We start from the raw sequence: 16,825 nt of genomic DNA on the forward strand, positions 1-16,825 counted from the left end.
ACGAATATTAGAAATTTGAATTTTTTTGACAGCCCTACTGTCTGTCTGTCTATCTATCTATCTAGTGCAGGGGTCTCCAAATTCGGTCCTGGAGGGCCGGTGTCCTGCAGAGTTTTGCTCCAATTTGCCTCAACACACCTGCCTAGACGCTTCTAGCATGCCTAGGAAGACCTTACTTAGCTGGTTCAGGTTTAATTAGGGTTGGAGCTAAACTCTGCAGGACACCGGCCCTCCATGACCGAATTTGGAAACCCCTGATCTAGTGGATGTACCTCAGTCACATGGTTTCTCTCACCTGTGCCAGCGAGTCATAGTTCAGCTCCGTCCGCAGCTCCACCCCACCTGTGTTACTAACTGGAGGCAGCCAATGACTGATCATGGCTTGTCTGGCAGGGGCAGATGGGAGACCCACCAGTATCCGTTTCTCCATCAGCATGGCATGGTCCAACTCCCTGAAGACAGATTAGAACGATTATAAAGAAAGCCATATAAGAGAAGAAAATTATATAGTTTCCTCACAATCACTCCTCACCAAGGTAAGTTTGAGGCAGCAAGCACAAACACAAGATCGTTTGATCGTGCCAGTCCATCCATCTGAACAAGTAACTCTGTCTTCATCCTTCTACTGCCCTCATGATCACCTCTTAAAGAGATGTAAAAGAGCAAAACAGAAATTGTGTAATTTAATAGTTATGGATTGTGCACTGTTGTTTGATAGTATTACTGTCAGTGAAAGTTACTGGCTCATGCTCACCCTTGGCCAACCCCTCGCTGGCTCATCACTGATTCCAGCTCATCCAAGAAAATGGTGGATGGGCCGTGATATCTTGCCAGCTCAAACAAAACCTGCAGAGAATCATAACATGAGGAAAATCAGTGTTCTGCTGAGCGCAACCTTTCCCCCAGACATTTCATAAAGCAATAAAATAACACAAATCTGAGAAAATTATGTCCTCGAGTCTCTTCTGACCCGAACCAGCTTCTCAGAGTCTCCCCTCCACTTGCTCACAATACTGGATGTGGAGATGTTGAAGAACGTTGTGTTGCACTCTGTGGCTACAGCTTTGGCCAGCATCGTCTTTCCTGTGCCTTGTTTTGGGGGGGCAGTCTTCACATTAAGATCATATTGCACACAAAATGAGTTATATTTTATATTAAGGAATTTAATATTCACATATATTCATTTGTATTATACAAAGAGAAAACAGAAAGGTTAGACCTGGTGGTCCATACAGGAGTAAACCCTTCCATGGTGACAGAATTCCAGTGAACAGATGTGGATACTGAAAAGAGGATAGGTGGTTAGAACTAGATTGTTGCTATGGTGCTTTAGGTGGTTGTTGGGGTGTTACTAGGTTATCTGGGTGGTTGCTAAGTGGTACTTCTAAACAGTTGTTAAGTTGTTCTGGGTGATTACAAGAATGTTGCTTTGCCATTTGTGACTTTAAGTATGTTGTTAGGTTTTCGCTGTTGTTCTCTGTGGTGGTTGCTAAGACACTTTAAGGTGGTTGTTGGATCCTTGATGGGTTGTTCTGGCAACCAACTGCCAGTTGGTTGCTATAATGTTTTGGGTGGTGGTCACTAGGGTGTTGCTAGGCAGCTACTACAGTTTTCTAAGTGGCTGTTAGTAAATCTCTAGGTGGTCACTATTGCGCTTTGCCATGGTTACTAGGATTTGTGTTGCTTGGGTATTCTGAATGGGTACTAGGGCATTAGAAGGCAGTTTCTAAGGTGTTCAAAATTGCTGAGTGTGTTATTAGGTTGTTGCTATGCTGCTCTATGTGTTTTTTAGAGAGCTGATATTGAATTCTGGGTGCATTGCTGGGTGGTTGCTAAGCATGTGCTAGGGTGTTTTTGGATAGCTGTAACTTTGTTGCTAGGTTATTGCTGTGATGCTCTGGTTGTTAGCATTGTTCTGAGTGGTTATTAATTATTTACTAGTGTGTTATGGGTAGTCGCTTGGGTATTTTGAGCAGCTGCTGGGAGCTTGCTATGGTGCTTTGCCATGGTTACGAGGTTGTCATTGTTAGGCATATTACTAGAGTGTTCTGGGTGTTTGCTAAGCAGTTACTAGGTTCTTCTGGTGGTTATTAGGGTATTGCTAGGCATTTTCTAACATGTTCTGTAGTGTGTTGCTAGGCTGGCTATTGCCATTGTGCTCTTTGTGGTTGCTGGAGAGCTGCATTGGTGTGGGTGGTTGGTGGAGCATTTATAGGGTGTTCTGGGTTGTTTCTAGCTGGTTGAGTTCTGGGTGGCTGTTAGTGCATTGCTATGTGGTTGCTAAGTAAGTGCTCGCGGAAGTTTGTAAGGATGTTGTAATCTAGGTGGTTAGCATTGAAATGCTATTCCGAATTGTTGCTGGTTGGTTGCTATAATGTTCAGAGTAGTTACTAGAGCGTTGCTAGGTGGTTGCTAAATTTTTCTGAGTGGCACCAGTTACTAGGGTGTTCTGGGTGGTTACTAAGGCATTGCTAGGTGGTTTTAAGGTGCTCTTAAGTTGCTCATTTTTCCTAGGTGGTTGTCAGGTTTGTTAGGCAAGTTGCTATAGGGCTTTGTCATGGTTGCTAGGATTGTTAGGTTGTTAGGCATGTTGCTGGGTGGTTACTAGGGCATTGCTAGGTGGTTTCTAAGAATTTCTAAGTTGTTGTATGTCCGTTGCTAGGCTGGCTGTTGCTGTGGTGCTTTATGTGGTTGCTAGTGAGCTCCTAGGGTGTTCTGGGTGGTTTCTTGCTGGTTGCAGTGGAGTTGTGCATGCCTGACTGATAGTCCATTGCTAGGTGGTAGCTAAACATGTGGTAGGGTGTTCTGGATGGTTACTAGGGCATTACAAGGAAGTTTCTATGGGTGTCACAATCTGAATGCTTTGCAAAGAGCCATTGATAGGGTGTTCTGGATAGTTGCTACAATGTTCTGGGTTACTAGGGTGTTGCTAGGCAGCTGTTAAGTTTTTCTGAGTATCTGTAAGTGTGCCGTTTTGCTATTGCTGTGGTGCTCTGATTGTTATGGCATTGATGAGGTGTTTTGGGGGGTTGCTAGTTGATTGCTATAATGTTTTGGGTGGTTACTAGGGTGTTGCTAGGCAGCTGTTAAGGTTTTCTGAGTATCTGTAAGTGTGCCGTTTTGCTATTGCTGTGGTGATCTGATTGTTATGGCATTGATGAGGTGTTTTGGGTGGTTGCTAGTTGATTGCTATAATGTTTTGGGTGGTTACTAGGGTGTTGCTAGGCAGCTGTTAAGGTTTTCTGAGTGCATGTAAGAGTGTTGCTTGGCTATTGCTGTGGTGCTCTGATTGTTATAGCACTGATAAGGTGTTTTGGGTGGTTGCTAGATGGTTGTTAAAATGTTCTGTGTGGTTACAAGGGTGTTGCTAGACTATTGCTGTGGTGCTCTGATTGTTATGGCATTGATAAGGTGTTCTGAGTGGTTATTAGTTGGCTACTGAGGTGTTATAATTGGTTGCTAGGGTATTTTGAGTGGAGATTTTGGATAACGTTTGTTAAATAACAGCATGCACACACCACTTCTCTGGAAGATGCCTTACCAGACACCACTAAAAACTGACCAAAATCAATAGTGTTTATTGACCTTACGTTAAGGTGAATTACAAAATCTAATATTTTCATCGACCAATTAACTGTCAGACTCCACTTCATCTAATACATGAAAAGGTTCAAGTATTGACAAAACTGAGCCTCAAAATATCTTTCATCATAATGTGAATCATGTTCTTCATACAATTCTTACTTTATGTGCTACAAGCAAAAATAAGCAGTGGAAGCAGAATTTCCAGGTAATTCTGTACGACAACAAGCTCCTTCACCACATGATTGAGTCGGGGAAGACGGATAACGTTTGCATTTCCTGTTTGTCAGGAGCGTATTGTAGATTTGTAGTCATCACTAGAGAGGCCAGAGATGAGCCAGATATGTGAGCGGTCAGATTGGATGGTATTCAGGTATAGATTTCATGTCATCTTAAGAAATAACCCTGAGCCCAGCTTTCCTCTAGCCTTTAGTGGAGATGTATTCAGAATCGAAGGCAGGCGGCAGCTTGAGAAATACCAAAGTGTTTAGCAGCCAAGCACCTTAATGGGGTAGATGACAGCTTCTTTGACTAATCGCTTGGCATCCTCCAGGCCTATAATGTCGTCCCAGCGCACGTTGGGGTTGTGTAAATAGATATCCTTCATGGAGAGACAGGATAGAAAGATGAAATCGAGTGCTTCAATAATACATGTTCCACCTTCTGTATGTATCTACACACACACACACACACTCACGCGCGCACACACACACAGAGAATGATACTGGGATGTGTCACACTATATTATAAAACAGACTGTATGCTGCTCTCTAGTGTTGAATAAATGTTGGATTTGCACAATATATATTTTTTAATTATCAGAAATATATCTGATTGTCCTATTTTTATCTTTACATGTAAAATATGGTATAAATCGGTGAAACATCAAAATCAAATGTATGAAGATGCAGCTTATTTTAGACCAATCAAGATATTTTGCATTGTGACATTATTTTTATAATTATTTTTATGACATTTCCTCTCCCAATTCTCATATAGTGAAATAGTCAAGTCAAGTCACCTTTATTTATATAGCGCTTTTAACAATACAGATTGTGTCAAAGCAACTGAACAGCATTAATTAGGAAAATAGTGTCAATAATGCAAAATGACAATAGTAAACACTAATGTTTCAGTTAAAGACAGTTCATCATTGAATTCAGTCATGTCAACATCCAGCTCAGTTTAAATAATATCTTTGCAATCATGTCAACGATAACGCTGGAAATTAAGTGTCCCCAACTAAGCAAGCCAGAGGCGACAGCGGCAAGGAACCAAAACACCATCGGTGACCGAATGGAGAAAAAACCTTGGGAGAAACCAGGCTCAGTCGGGGGGCCAGTTCTCCTCTGACCAGACGAACCAGCAGTATGGAAAAATCAATATAAGACGTAATAAAACAGATGATGAACAATATTAACAGCAGTTATTATATGATGCAATCAAACTTATAGCAAAATGTGGTAGTTCTGTAAGTTGTTTCAGGGTTGGCATCATCTGAGGTCCTCTGAGGGGTTGCATCATCTCTTCTCAGGTGTTCTGGATCCAGACTGAAGCTTGTGTAAATCCTAGTTACCAAAAACAGAGAAACAAATACAAACATAGTTAGCGTAGCTGCTGTTCCAACCAAGCAAAATTGATTTGTTTAACCCAAACTAAAGAATAACCTGTAATTAATTGATTTTAAAGCAAAAATAGAAATAGAATGTTGCACTCAGTTACACATGTAATGCTTCAAGAGCATGAAACAAAAATCAAATTATCAAAAAAAAAAGTCCACACGCTGAATAAAAGTCTAGTAGAATTTTTTTTATTAAAATGTAAAATTTTAAATAATTTTCACTGCACTTTATATATATATATATAAAGTGCAGTGAAAATTTATATATATATATATTATTAAATACATATCTATTTTATTTTTTTACATTTGCAAAGTGCAGTTTTTAAAATTTACTGTTCTTTGTTAATTTTGCAAATGTGTGTATATAATTTATTTTCTACTAGAATTCTTACTCTGAATCTTTATTCAGTGTGTGGGCAGTAATTTAGATTCAAATGGTAATTTTAAAATATGATTTTATCAATACAATATATATTCTTAAATATAAATATTCTATTTTTATTTTATTTGCAAAGTACATTTTCTTTTAATTTACTGTACTTTGTTCACTTTGCCATTGTGTGTGTATATAATTTATTTTCTAGAATTTTTACTGTGAATCTTTATTCAGTGTGTGGGCAGTAATTTAGATTCAAGCAGTGATATTAAAATATGATTGTCAATACAGACTGATTTTCTGTACTGTATCACTGTAAGAATTTAATAAGAATCATCACAGAAAAATGAAAATTATCAACAAAAAAACAAGAAGAAATGTTTATGGTTATGAGGATTGTGGGGGAATATGCTTAACTGTCATTAAAATATCACATTGAAAAAAAAAATCTTAGTAGTCCTGAAAAGGCTTCACTGTCTTCATGCTAAGTGTATTTTTATTATTACTTTTATGGTAAAATGACAGACTTTATCATGTTTCCTTAAAATAGCTTCAAACAAACTGCCACACAAGGAAGCAGTTTCATAAACATCGACTTACTCTGCTAATAATTCCCTCATATCACTGTTCATCCCAATGAACAAGCAAACGCTCCTGTCAGACACAAGGGATGAGGGATGCTTCAGAATTATTTTCTGTGTTAATCAACAGAATACCACAACAGCTTCCAACAGAGCTTAAGTCGCTTTGAACCTGAATGAAACACAGTTGACCTACTGAGAAATCTGTGCATGTGTCCGCAGGCGTCAGCGGCTCTCCTTCCTGGACAGATCATGCAAAGTGACTATTTATTGTGTATATAGGATACAGTAGTTTGTTCAAACAAAAAAGATGTTTGTAGACTTACACTGGATTTGCTGTTGTCTCTTCCTGTTAGTTTAGATTCAGTCTTTTTAACAGTGTTTCTGGATGGAGGTCGCAGGGTGGAGTTGATTCTTGGGAGTCTGTGACTGGATGATGACGTCCTTTCACAAATTAATACACATACATGGTGATTAAAAAGAAATGATACAGAGTCCTCATGAGTCTTGTGGTAAAAGAAGGGCTTTATCTTCTTTTACCACAACTCTTTACAACTTACAAGCCGCCTCTCTCCTATAAAGAAACAAAAAAAATGATACTGAACTTTTATAAACAAGTGTTATTACATTATATATTGCTTAACAAATCACTGTTTAATGTACATGCAGAAACATTATAGAAATGTCATGAACTTGATACATTTACACACAGCTGACATGAGCCTGCAGCGAGCTGAGATGAGTGTGTGTGTGTGTGTGTGAGAGAGAGAGAGCGAGTCCCTGATATTGCCGCTGATCACCAGCAGAAAAGACTATATATGCATTATGTTTATAATAATGTACAAAATTACATACACAAACAAAATTGGAATAATGCTCACCAAAGCTACATATATTTGATTAAAAATATCCAGTAAAATTATTAATATTTTGAAATATTTTTACAATTTAAAATAACTGTTTTCTGTGTGAATATATTGTTTATTTCTGTGATCAAAGCTGCATTTTCAGCATCATTACTCCGGTCTTCAGTGTCATATGATCCTTATATTTTTGCTTACTTTTTCTTTTTTTGGAGACCACGTGTAGCCTATAGCTTTTTTTTCTTCCTTTTTACCCACCCGAAACTTTTGAATGGTATTGTATCACAGTTTCCACAAAAATATGAAGCAGCAAAAACTTGTTTTCAACATTTTCAAAAAAGTTTTTGTTTTTAAAAATAAACTCTTTGTACATTATAGAAAATAATATATATATATATTGTTGTCACATTCACTATTTGACAGATACATAAAACACAAAAGAAATTCATTTCTAAATAACTTAAGCAAATACATTAATTGAATAAATAAATTAAATATAAGACTTATTCGACAATACTAATTAATGGTTTTATTCTGGCTGAACATAGACACATCGGTTTTGAACAGCAATTGTAATTTATGGAAAACTAAGCAACAATTAACATTCACAGTATATTGAAAGTGCAAAGACCGTGATCTGGAAATACGGAAAATATCTTGATTTTTAATCTAAACCTCGTATTAACCGTTTCTGGACAATACTGAGGTGCTAAAACATCTTGCCATGTTCAGACACAGACACTGGACCACAAACAGTCTGTTGACCAACAAATATGTTTCACTTTTAGAAAAGACATTTGATAAACTCTTTGTACAGTATGGAAAATAAAACTTTAATCATTGGAAAAGTAATTACATTAAGTGCTTTCCATACAGACAATTCAAAATGTCGTGGGTTCTCCATTAACAAACGAACACCTGATGTTATGATCAATTTTCGGAATAACAAAGGGACGTGACGTGCGGCGTTGTGTGGTTTTCAGAGGACGCCGGAGTCAGTGAGGAAAGTGCTAGCCTCCAGGATCATACCCTTCACATAAACACGTACAGTATAAAATAGAGTTAGAAAGTCCTGGGTGCTGAAGACGGTGTCGGCCAGAGCGAAGCCCAGCGTGGAGGGAATGAATCCTCGGCCGTACTCCACCATCCATGTCCCGGCGCTCCACTGCACTGACGTGGCCTCTCCCACCGCATGCACGATATTGTCTCCTGCCAGAACAAGCACAAGCAAGCGTTACGGCTCAGATCTGAGAGCACTGTTAGACTGACCTGTGTGTTGGTGACGTATGGTTGTAGTACCTGGATAGTAAGTCTCGCTTTTAGTGCTTCCTTCTTTCCATTGCCTGAACGTTCCAGAAATGATAGTGTCTGATATTTCTGCCCAGTAGCGACCTGAAGGAGATACAAATATGAAAGCAATGTGAAAATACAAGAAATCCTAATGTGGAAAAAACAAACAAACAAAAAAAACAGTCACATTTAGAGTCAATGTTGCATTTACTGTAAAAGCATGCATGCATAAATAAGTAAATAAATAAAATAAGTCATATATATATATATATACAGTGGGTAAATTATAGCAGTTTTATTTTAGTATCATTTATATACAATTATAGTATTTATTAAGATTTTGAATTAGCTTTATTTTATGTTTTTGGTTTTAATTTACTTCATTTCAGTTTTATTTTTTAATAATACGAGTACTTATTTAAACTTATTTTATTCCAGTTAGTAGCACAGGCAACATTTTTAATTTTCATTTAAATGCTAAAGTTTATGTTTGTCATTTAATATTCATCTTTATTTTTTTTCAAATGACAAATAATTGTTAAACTTTTTTAATTACTAAAACAAAAAAGAAAGAAAACTAATTACAAAAATGTAATTTTTTTCTTTCTTCAGTTTTATTAATTGTAGTAATACTTCAAACTTATTTACTTATTTTATTTCAGTTTCAGTTTTTGTTAATGGTGATTCCCATTAGATTATCAATAGAGTGATACAGTATTTTTATGGTATTAAAGAAACATCGTCATACAACTTTTAAGAATACATCACTGTTTTGACAAAAGGCAGTGAGTTTTTCTTTTTGCAACAAGTTAATTCGATTGTAGTGCTTAATTTAAAATAATAATAATAATAATAATAATAGTCACAGTGCAAATTAAAAAAAAAAATCATAATGATCTTACAGTAGCCCTCGTGTTCTTTAAGCAAAATAGGCCTATATCTTTTCATGTCTTTCTTTAGATTTTGAATCATGTTGGTGTTCAGGGCTTAGCCTTAAAATGGTTTAATTTTTTTCTTTCTTCAGTTTTATTAATTGTAGTAATACTTCAAACTTATTTACTTATTTTATTTCAGTTTCAGTTTTTGTTAATGGTGATTCCCATTAGATTATCAATAGAGTGATACAGTATTTTTATGGTATTAAAGAAACATTGTCATACAACTTTTAAGAATACATCACTGTTTTGACAAAAGGCAGTGAGTTTTTCTTTTTGCAACAAGTTAATTCGATTGTAGTGCTTAATTTAAAATAATAATAATAATAATAATAGTCACAGTGCAAATTTAAAAAAAAAATCATAATGATCTTACAGTAGCCCTCGTGTTCTTTAAGCAAAATAGGCCTATATCTTTTCATGTCTTTCTTTAGATTTTGAATCATGTTGGTGTTCAGGGCTTAGCCTTAAAATGGTTCTCTTCTTATCTGAAGGATAGGACTTTTTCAGTCAGTTTAGGTGATTACTCTTCTTCTACTGCTCCTCTTGTCTGTGGGGTTCCTCAGGGCTCTATTCTGGGACCAATTTTATTTTCTCTGTATAGCTTTATAAATAAAGTTTGAGTTGAGTTTTTGAGGACAGATAGGGCCTGGAGCTGTTCTTGACCCACCTGAATGTCCACCCGTGTCCACGGCCGTCCCGAACAGCAGCACATACTCTGTTAGAGAGGCGTGCAGCAGACACATGGAGCCCATCCAGCCGCCCGCATTCACAAACACCCACTGCAGGTCCTCATCGGGCAGGATGTGACCCGGATACCTCTTCCTCAGCTCCACCACCACCTTAGAGAAGGCTTGCTCGTGGTCCTGGCCTGTGGCGCGCACACACACACACACACACACACACAGCTTAGACATCTACAAACCCGATTCCAAAAAAGTTGGGACACTGTACAAATTGTGAATAAAAACAGAATGCAATGATGTGGAAGTTTCAAATTTCTATATTTTATTCAGAATACAACATAATGACATATCAAATGTTTAAACTGAGAAAATGTATCATTTTAAGGGAAAAATAAGTTGATTTTAAATTTCATGGCATCAACACATCTCAAAAAAGTTGGGACAAGGCCATGTTTACCACTGTGTGGCATCCCCTCTTCTTTTTATAACAGTCTGCAAACGTCTGGGGACTGAGGAGACAAGTTGCTCAAGTTTAGGAATAGGAATGTTGTCCCATTCTTGTCTAATACAGGCTTCTAGTTGCTCAACTGTCTTAGGGCTTCTTTGTCGCATCTTCCTCTTTATGATGCGCCAAATGTTTTCTATGGGTGAAAGATATGGACTGCAGGCTGGCCATTTCAGTACCCGGATCCTTCTACGCAGCCATGATGTTGTAATTGATGCAGTATGTGGTCTGGCATTGTCATGTTGGAAAATGCAAGGTCTTCCCTGAAAGAGACGACATCTGGATGGGAGCATATGTTGTTCTAGAACTTGGATATACCTTGCAGCATGGATGGTGCCTTTCCAGAGGTGTAAGCTGCCCATGCCACACGCACTCATGCAACCCCATACCATCAGAGATGCAGGCTTCTGAACTGAGCACTGATAACTCCCTTAAAATTATACATTTTCTCAGTTTAAACATTTGATATGTCATCTATGTTGTATTCTGAATAAAATATTGAAATTTGAAACTTCCACATCATTGCATTCTGTTTTTATTCACAATTTGTACAGTGTCCCAACTTTTTTGGAATTGGGTTTGTAGTTTTACTTTGGTTTAGACATCTAGCAGACAAGTGACAAGTTAGGAAAAGTCATTACTGGACTGTTATGTTGTATTTAATCAAAATATATTGTCAACAACTCTTTTAGATAGACTATATGACCATCTGATTACAACTTTGAAGCTCTGCGTTGCTAGGAAGTGTATATTGGTAATAGTACTATTGTATATATATATATATATGTTATAATAAAAACAGGTTATGTGTGTTCACTCACCTGCATACTGTCTGGCTAACCTGGCAACGTCTTCTTTTGTAAAAACATATTGTTTATTTGCCATCCAATATCTTAGAAACTGAACGGTCAACACCAGAAAGCCAAGAACCACCACCATTTTTAAAATAATTCTTATTAAAGACATCGTGACCCGACCACAAACGACTGTTTAAAAGTAAAACGCTGCCCGAGACGTGAAACAGACTTCATTCAGACGCACGGCATGCCACACTGTCTGGACGGACGCTGACGTGAGGTGACGTCACGCCGGCGGCAACCAATCGGCTGCCACAAACGGCGAGCTCTAGTCCAATCAAATCGCTCAGGGCGCTGCACGGAAGAAGGCGGCGCGAGGGTGCATCATTATCATCAACATTGCCACTAAAATGCGCAAAAGCTACCAGCCAGCGCGCTTTGCGGATACAGTGAAGTATCTCGAATAAATGAATGTGTTTATATATGCGGTATTATTTATGTGCGCCTGTAAACAGTGCCAGCGCTGTTCGGGTTATTCATCTTTACAAGCCACATGCTGCGTCTAATGTGCGCAGCACTGTCCACTCGAGGACACTTCGAGAGGAAGATCAACTCCAAACTCTAAAACTCGCAATCAATGAATACATGTTAAACATCTTTACCAGGTGATCGGATAGATAACGTAATTGCAAGGGGGTTTTATTAAGCGGTAAGATGGACGGTGTCAGTAAACCTATGCTTGATCCTAAAGGTGAGGAATGTTTTCACATATTGATACATATGCATATTTATTCTCTAAGCTTTTTGAACCGTGTGCGCATGATTCGGAGACAAATCTACATGTGATGTGACCTAATGCCCTCTTTTTGTTTCATACTCCCGTGGTTTGAATCCACTGGAAATAGTACGCTTGCTTGAGGAGTCACGTGATGGCTGGCGGTGCAGCGGATCACGTGATTTAACCGAATCATTTTATAGAATCGGTTCGTTCGGACAGCTTATGTCAATGATCCGGTTCAAACTGATTCAACAGTTAGGCATCGATTCTAAAGTCCCTTCGCGGAATCATTTATAAGAAAAATACATTTTTAGTTAAATACTATTGTTTACTACAATGTTTTGAAATAGGTGCTTCGAGTTTTTATATTATTATTGCTTCTGTTTCAGTTTTTATAAGCATTTCTTATATGTTTTTAGGATTACTGATAAACTAATGTCATTTGATTTGTATTATTTGTATTTGTTATTTATTATTTATTTTAATTTTAGTTACATCATGTCTGAATTTGTTCTGTCTGTATCGGTCTTTTATTATGTTTTTAGTTTTTATTTAATTTGAGTTATTTTAATACTTCAACAAACTAAATGGAAATGAAATAATATATATATATATATTGCATTTATAAATGTGTAAGTTTTGAAATTTTGTCGTATGCATTTGTCATTTTTATTTAATCTCTTTATTTTTAAAATGTGTATAGGTAGTATTTATAGTTTTGGATCTGTTTTTAGTTGTTTTGATACTACAATTGATTGCTTCTGTTGTCCTCGTTTGTAAGTCGCTTTGGATAAAAGCGTCTAATAAATGACTAAATAAATAAATAACAATTATTTGTATTTGCAAACACTTTGGGAAATAACTAGTTTAAACACTGAATCGTTCATAAGAAATTAGCATATTGAGTGACAAAGTTAAAAATCTAATAATTTTCACTCATCGCTGGTGCTTGAATATTATTCTTGCATCGTGATCTTTGTTTCAGAGCACCAGCACTTACGGTACAATCCTCTGCGGGACTCGTGGGTTCTGGTCTCGGCCCACCGGATGAAGCGTCCGTGGAAAGGACAGGTGGAGAAACAGCCAGAGGACAACATCCCACGACATGACCCACACAACCCCCTCTGTCCCGGCAGCGTGAGAGCTAATGGAGAGGTGAGCCGCTGGACACTTTCATAATTTAGTTTCATCAGGTTCTACAGTTTGTAGATTGTTTATGTTGCCCCTTGTAGCATTTGGACCAATCAGACACACAACTTTTTGTTATATTTAACAAATAATATCTAACTCCCCATCACCTAACCAAATGGCCAATTACGAGGGTCTATGGACCCTTCCCCCGAAATGCACCTAACACCTCAGAAAGGCAGAACAGGCCTCTGGTTCCATGGTAACCAATGCTGATATCACTGGTTTTATGGCCTAAAGGAATGCGGGCAGACAAACTCCCTCATTTTCCTCATAAGAAAGACACATAATGCCCAGAGAAATGGACTGTTCTCTAATTAATTCATAGGAAAACCTTTCTTTGATTGAATACACATATCCTTCAGGTCATTGTGTATACCATTACTGTTCTTGTTTCTTACTCTGTGTAAGTAAGTTGTTGTTTTTTAGCATGTAAGTTTGGCAGTGTTTATGTTTTTAGGATTACTGATAAACTAATGTCATTTGATTTGTATTATTTGTATTTGTTATTTATTATTTATTTTAATTTTAGTTACATCATGTCTGAATTTGTTCTGTCTGTATCGGTCTTTTATTATGTTTTTAGTTTTTATTTAATTTGAGTTATTTTAATACTTCAACAAACTAAATGGAAATGAAATAATATATATATATATATTGCATTTATAAATGTGTAAGTTTTGAAATTTTGTCGTATGCATTTGTCATTTTTATTTAATCTCTTTATTTTTAAAATGTGTATAGGTAGTATTTATAGTTTTGGATCTGTTTTTAGTTGTTTTGATACTACAATTGATTGCTTCTGTTGTCCTCGTTTGTAAGTCGCTTTGGATAAAAGCGTCTAATAAATGACTAAATAAATAAATAACAATTATTTGTATTTGCAAACACTTTGGGAAATAACTAGTTTAAACACTGAATCGTTCATAAGAAATTAGCATATTGAGTGACAAAGTTAAAAATCTAATAATTTTCACTCATCGCTGGTGCTTGAATATTATTCTTGCATCGTGATCTTTGTTTCAGAGCACCAGCACTTACGGTACAATCCTCTGCGGGACTCGTGGGTTCTGGTCTCGGCCCACCGGATGAAGCGTCCGTGGAAAGGACAGGTGGAGAAACAGCCAGAGGACAACATCCCACGACATGACCCACACAACCCCCTCTGTCCCGGCAGCGTGAGAGCTAATGGAGAGGTGAGCCGCTGGACACTTTCATAATTTAGTTTCATCAGGTTCTACAGTTTGTAGATTGTTTATGTTGCCCCTTGTAGCATTTGGACCAATCAGACACACAACTTTTTGTTATATTTAACAAATAATATCTAACTCCCCATCACCTAACCAAATGGCCAATTACGAGGGTCTATGGACCCTTCCCCCGAAATGCACCTAACACCTCAGAAAGGCAGAACAGGCCTCTGGTTCCATGGTAACCAATGCTGATATCACTGGTTTTATGGCCTAAAGGAATGCGGGCAGACAAACTCCCTCATTTTCCTCATAAGAAAGACACATAATGCCCAGAGAAATGGACTGTTCTCTAATTAATTCATAGGAAAACCTTTCTTTGATGTGCTTTCATACTGAATATTGCTGAGGTGTGATTGCAAGAACTGAGATAAAAAATAAAATAAAAAATATATATGTATATCATTTTTTTATTTCAAATATGTAATGGTGAATACAGTTTAATCAAACTGTAACTGATTTTTCTGATTTTTAAGCATTATGGAGGGTGTAAAAGCAAAATTTTGAAGTTTGTATTTTGTTTGTTGTTTTATATTATTTAATTAATTCATTAATTCATTACATTTATATAGCGCTTTTCTAGGCACCCAAAGCGCTTTACATTGTCAGGGGGTATCTCCTCATCCACCAGCAGTGTGCAGCATCCACCTGGAGGATGCGACGGCAGCCGTAGTGCGCCAGAACGCCCACCACACACCAGCTTATTGGTGGAGAGGAGACAGAGTGATGAAGCCAATCAGTAGATATGGGGATGGTTAGGAGGTCATGATGGTCAGAGACCAATGGGCACATTGGGCCAGGATGCCGAGGTCACACCTCTACTCTTTTCGAAAGACATACTGGGATTTTTAATGACCACAGAGAGTCAGGACCTCGGTTTAACGTCTCATCCGAAGGACAGATGATTCAGAGTTTAAGTAGTAAAAATGTTGTTTATTTTAAGAAAGTGTACACTACCGTTTAAAAGTCTGGGGTCAGTTTTTTAAAAAAGAAATTAACAATTTTATTCAGAAAGAATGCATTAAATTAATCAAGTGACAGTAATGACTTTTGCATTACACGGTTTTTAAAAAAAATTCAATTTCAAATAAATGCTGTTCTTTTGAACTTTCCCAAAGTCCCTTTAAAACTTTAAGATTCTATAGTCATCAAAGAAGCCTCAAAAAAATGTATCGTATAGTTTCCACAAGAATATGAAGCAGCACAACTGTTTTAAACATTGATCATAATCAGAGATGTTTCTTAAGCAGCAAATCAGAATATTAGAATGATTTCTGAAGATCATGTGACACTGAAGACTGGAGTATTGATGCTGGAAATACAGCTTTGATCACAGAAATAAATTACATTTTAACAGATATTAAAACAGAAAACAGTTATTTAAAATGTTAATAATATTTCACAATATTGCTGTTTTTTCCTGTTTGTTTTTTTTAATCAAGTAAATGAAGCCTTTTCAAAAGCCTTGCAATGTCTTGTCCAATGGACTTCCATTATAGGTACAAAAAAAAACTTTTACTGTTACTTCCCAAATCTTGTCAAAGCAATTTTATTTATTTAAAAATGTAGGAATTTTATTTATTAATTTTTTGGCAAATCACCTGTCATTTAACATGGGATAAGACCCAGTGGTGTCCCAGTGGGACAATGATCTGGTCCTTTATTAAAGAGGTCCTATTATGCTCTTTTACAAAGTCTTGATTTTGTTTTGGGGGTGTACTAGAACAGGCTCTCATACTAGGTTGTTAGAAAAACACAATATTTTTCACATATTTTACATTATTACAACACCTCTCTCCCCAGTCTGGCATGAACGGCTCGAATAGTTCCTGTATCAAATGAAGGCCCACCTTCTGAAATACGAAGTGTGCTGTGATTGGTTAGCTGGACCAGTGTGTGCTGTGATTGGTTAGCTGGGCCAGTGTGTGCTGTGATTGGTTAGTTGGGCCAGTGTGTGCTGTGATCGGTTAGCTGGGCCAGTGTGTGCTGTGATTGGTTAGTTGGGCCAGTGTGTGCTGTGATCGGTTAGCTGGGCCAGTGTGTGCTGTGATCGGTTAGCTGGGCCAGTGTGTGCTGTGATCGGTTAGCTGGGCCAGTGTGTGCTGTGATCGGTTAGCTGGGCCAGTGTGTGCTGTGATCGGTTAGCTGGGCCAGTGTGTGCTGTGATCGGTTAGCTGGGCCAGTGTGTGCTGTGATCGGTTAGCTGGGCCAGTGTGTGCTGTGATCGGTTAGCTGGGCCAGTGTGTGCTGTGATCGGTTAGCTGGGCCAGTGTGTGCTGTGATCGGTTAGCTGGGCCAGTGTGTGCTGTGATCGGTTAGCTGGGCCAGTGTGTGCTGTGATCGGTTAGCTGGGCCAGTGTGTGCTGTGAT

The 16,825-nt window shown here is 37.6% G+C and overlaps 3 protein-coding genes across 3 annotated transcripts in view; 1 reads left to right on the forward strand and 2 right to left on the reverse strand.

The window, feature by feature from the left end:
• Nucleotides 1-268: 268 nt before the first annotated feature.
• On the reverse strand, nt 269-6,665 carry LOC107573073 (katanin p60 ATPase-containing subunit A-like 2). The gene is given in 8 exon segments (XM_016259514.1): nt 269-452; nt 533-643; nt 755-846; nt 971-1,089; nt 1,220-1,283; nt 4,085-4,183; nt 6,173-6,236; nt 6,655-6,665. Coding segments are annotated over 8 exon segments (735 nt in total). The 3' UTR covers nt 269-277.
• Nucleotides 6,666-7,553: 888 nt separating this feature from the next.
• LOC107573076 (sigma non-opioid intracellular receptor 1) lies at nt 7,554-11,488 on the reverse strand. The gene is made up of 4 exons (XM_016259516.1): nt 11,264-11,488; nt 9,922-10,122; nt 8,326-8,418; nt 7,554-8,235 (listed from the first exon to the last, which is right to left on the reverse strand). Exons 1-4 carry the CDS (start codon nt 11,406-11,408, stop codon nt 8,006-8,008), a joined length of 669 nt encoding a protein of 222 aa, XP_016115002.1. The 5' UTR covers nt 11,409-11,488; the 3' UTR covers nt 7,554-8,005.
• Nucleotides 11,489-11,586: 98 nt separating this feature from the next.
• The window catches only part of LOC107573074 (galactose-1-phosphate uridylyltransferase-like), a 14,649-nt gene continuing 9,410 nt past the window's right edge, over nt 11,587-16,825 (forward strand). Inside the window, exons 1-2 of the mRNA XM_016259515.1 lie at nt 11,587-11,990; nt 13,003-13,172. Coding sequence (XP_016115001.1) covers nt 11,954-11,990; nt 13,003-13,172 — 207 coding nt within the window. The 5' untranslated portion in view covers nt 11,587-11,953. The remainder of the gene's footprint in view (nt 11,991-13,002; nt 13,173-16,825) is intronic.

The sequence above is a fragment of the Sinocyclocheilus grahami genome, unplaced genomic scaffold (genome assembly GCF_001515645.1).
Source record: "Sinocyclocheilus grahami isolate Dianchi unplaced genomic scaffold, SAMN03320097.WGS_v1.1 scaffold1860.1, whole genome shotgun sequence".
NCBI lineage: Eukaryota > Metazoa > Chordata > Actinopteri > Cypriniformes > Cyprinidae > Sinocyclocheilus > Sinocyclocheilus grahami.

Coding starts and splice junctions, on each gene's coding strand:
- LOC107573076 (XM_016259516.1), bottom strand. CDS start 11,408: ATGTCTTTAATAAGAATTATTTTAAAAATGGTGGTGGTTCTTGGCTTT. Junction 10,123..11,263: donor GTTAGCCAGACAGTATGCAG/GTGAGTGAACAC, acceptor TGCGCGCCACAG/GCCAGGACCACGAGCAAGCC. Junction 8,236..8,325: donor AAGCGAGACTTACTATCCAG/GTACTACAACCA, acceptor TTGTTCTGGCAG/GAGACAATATCGTGCATGCG.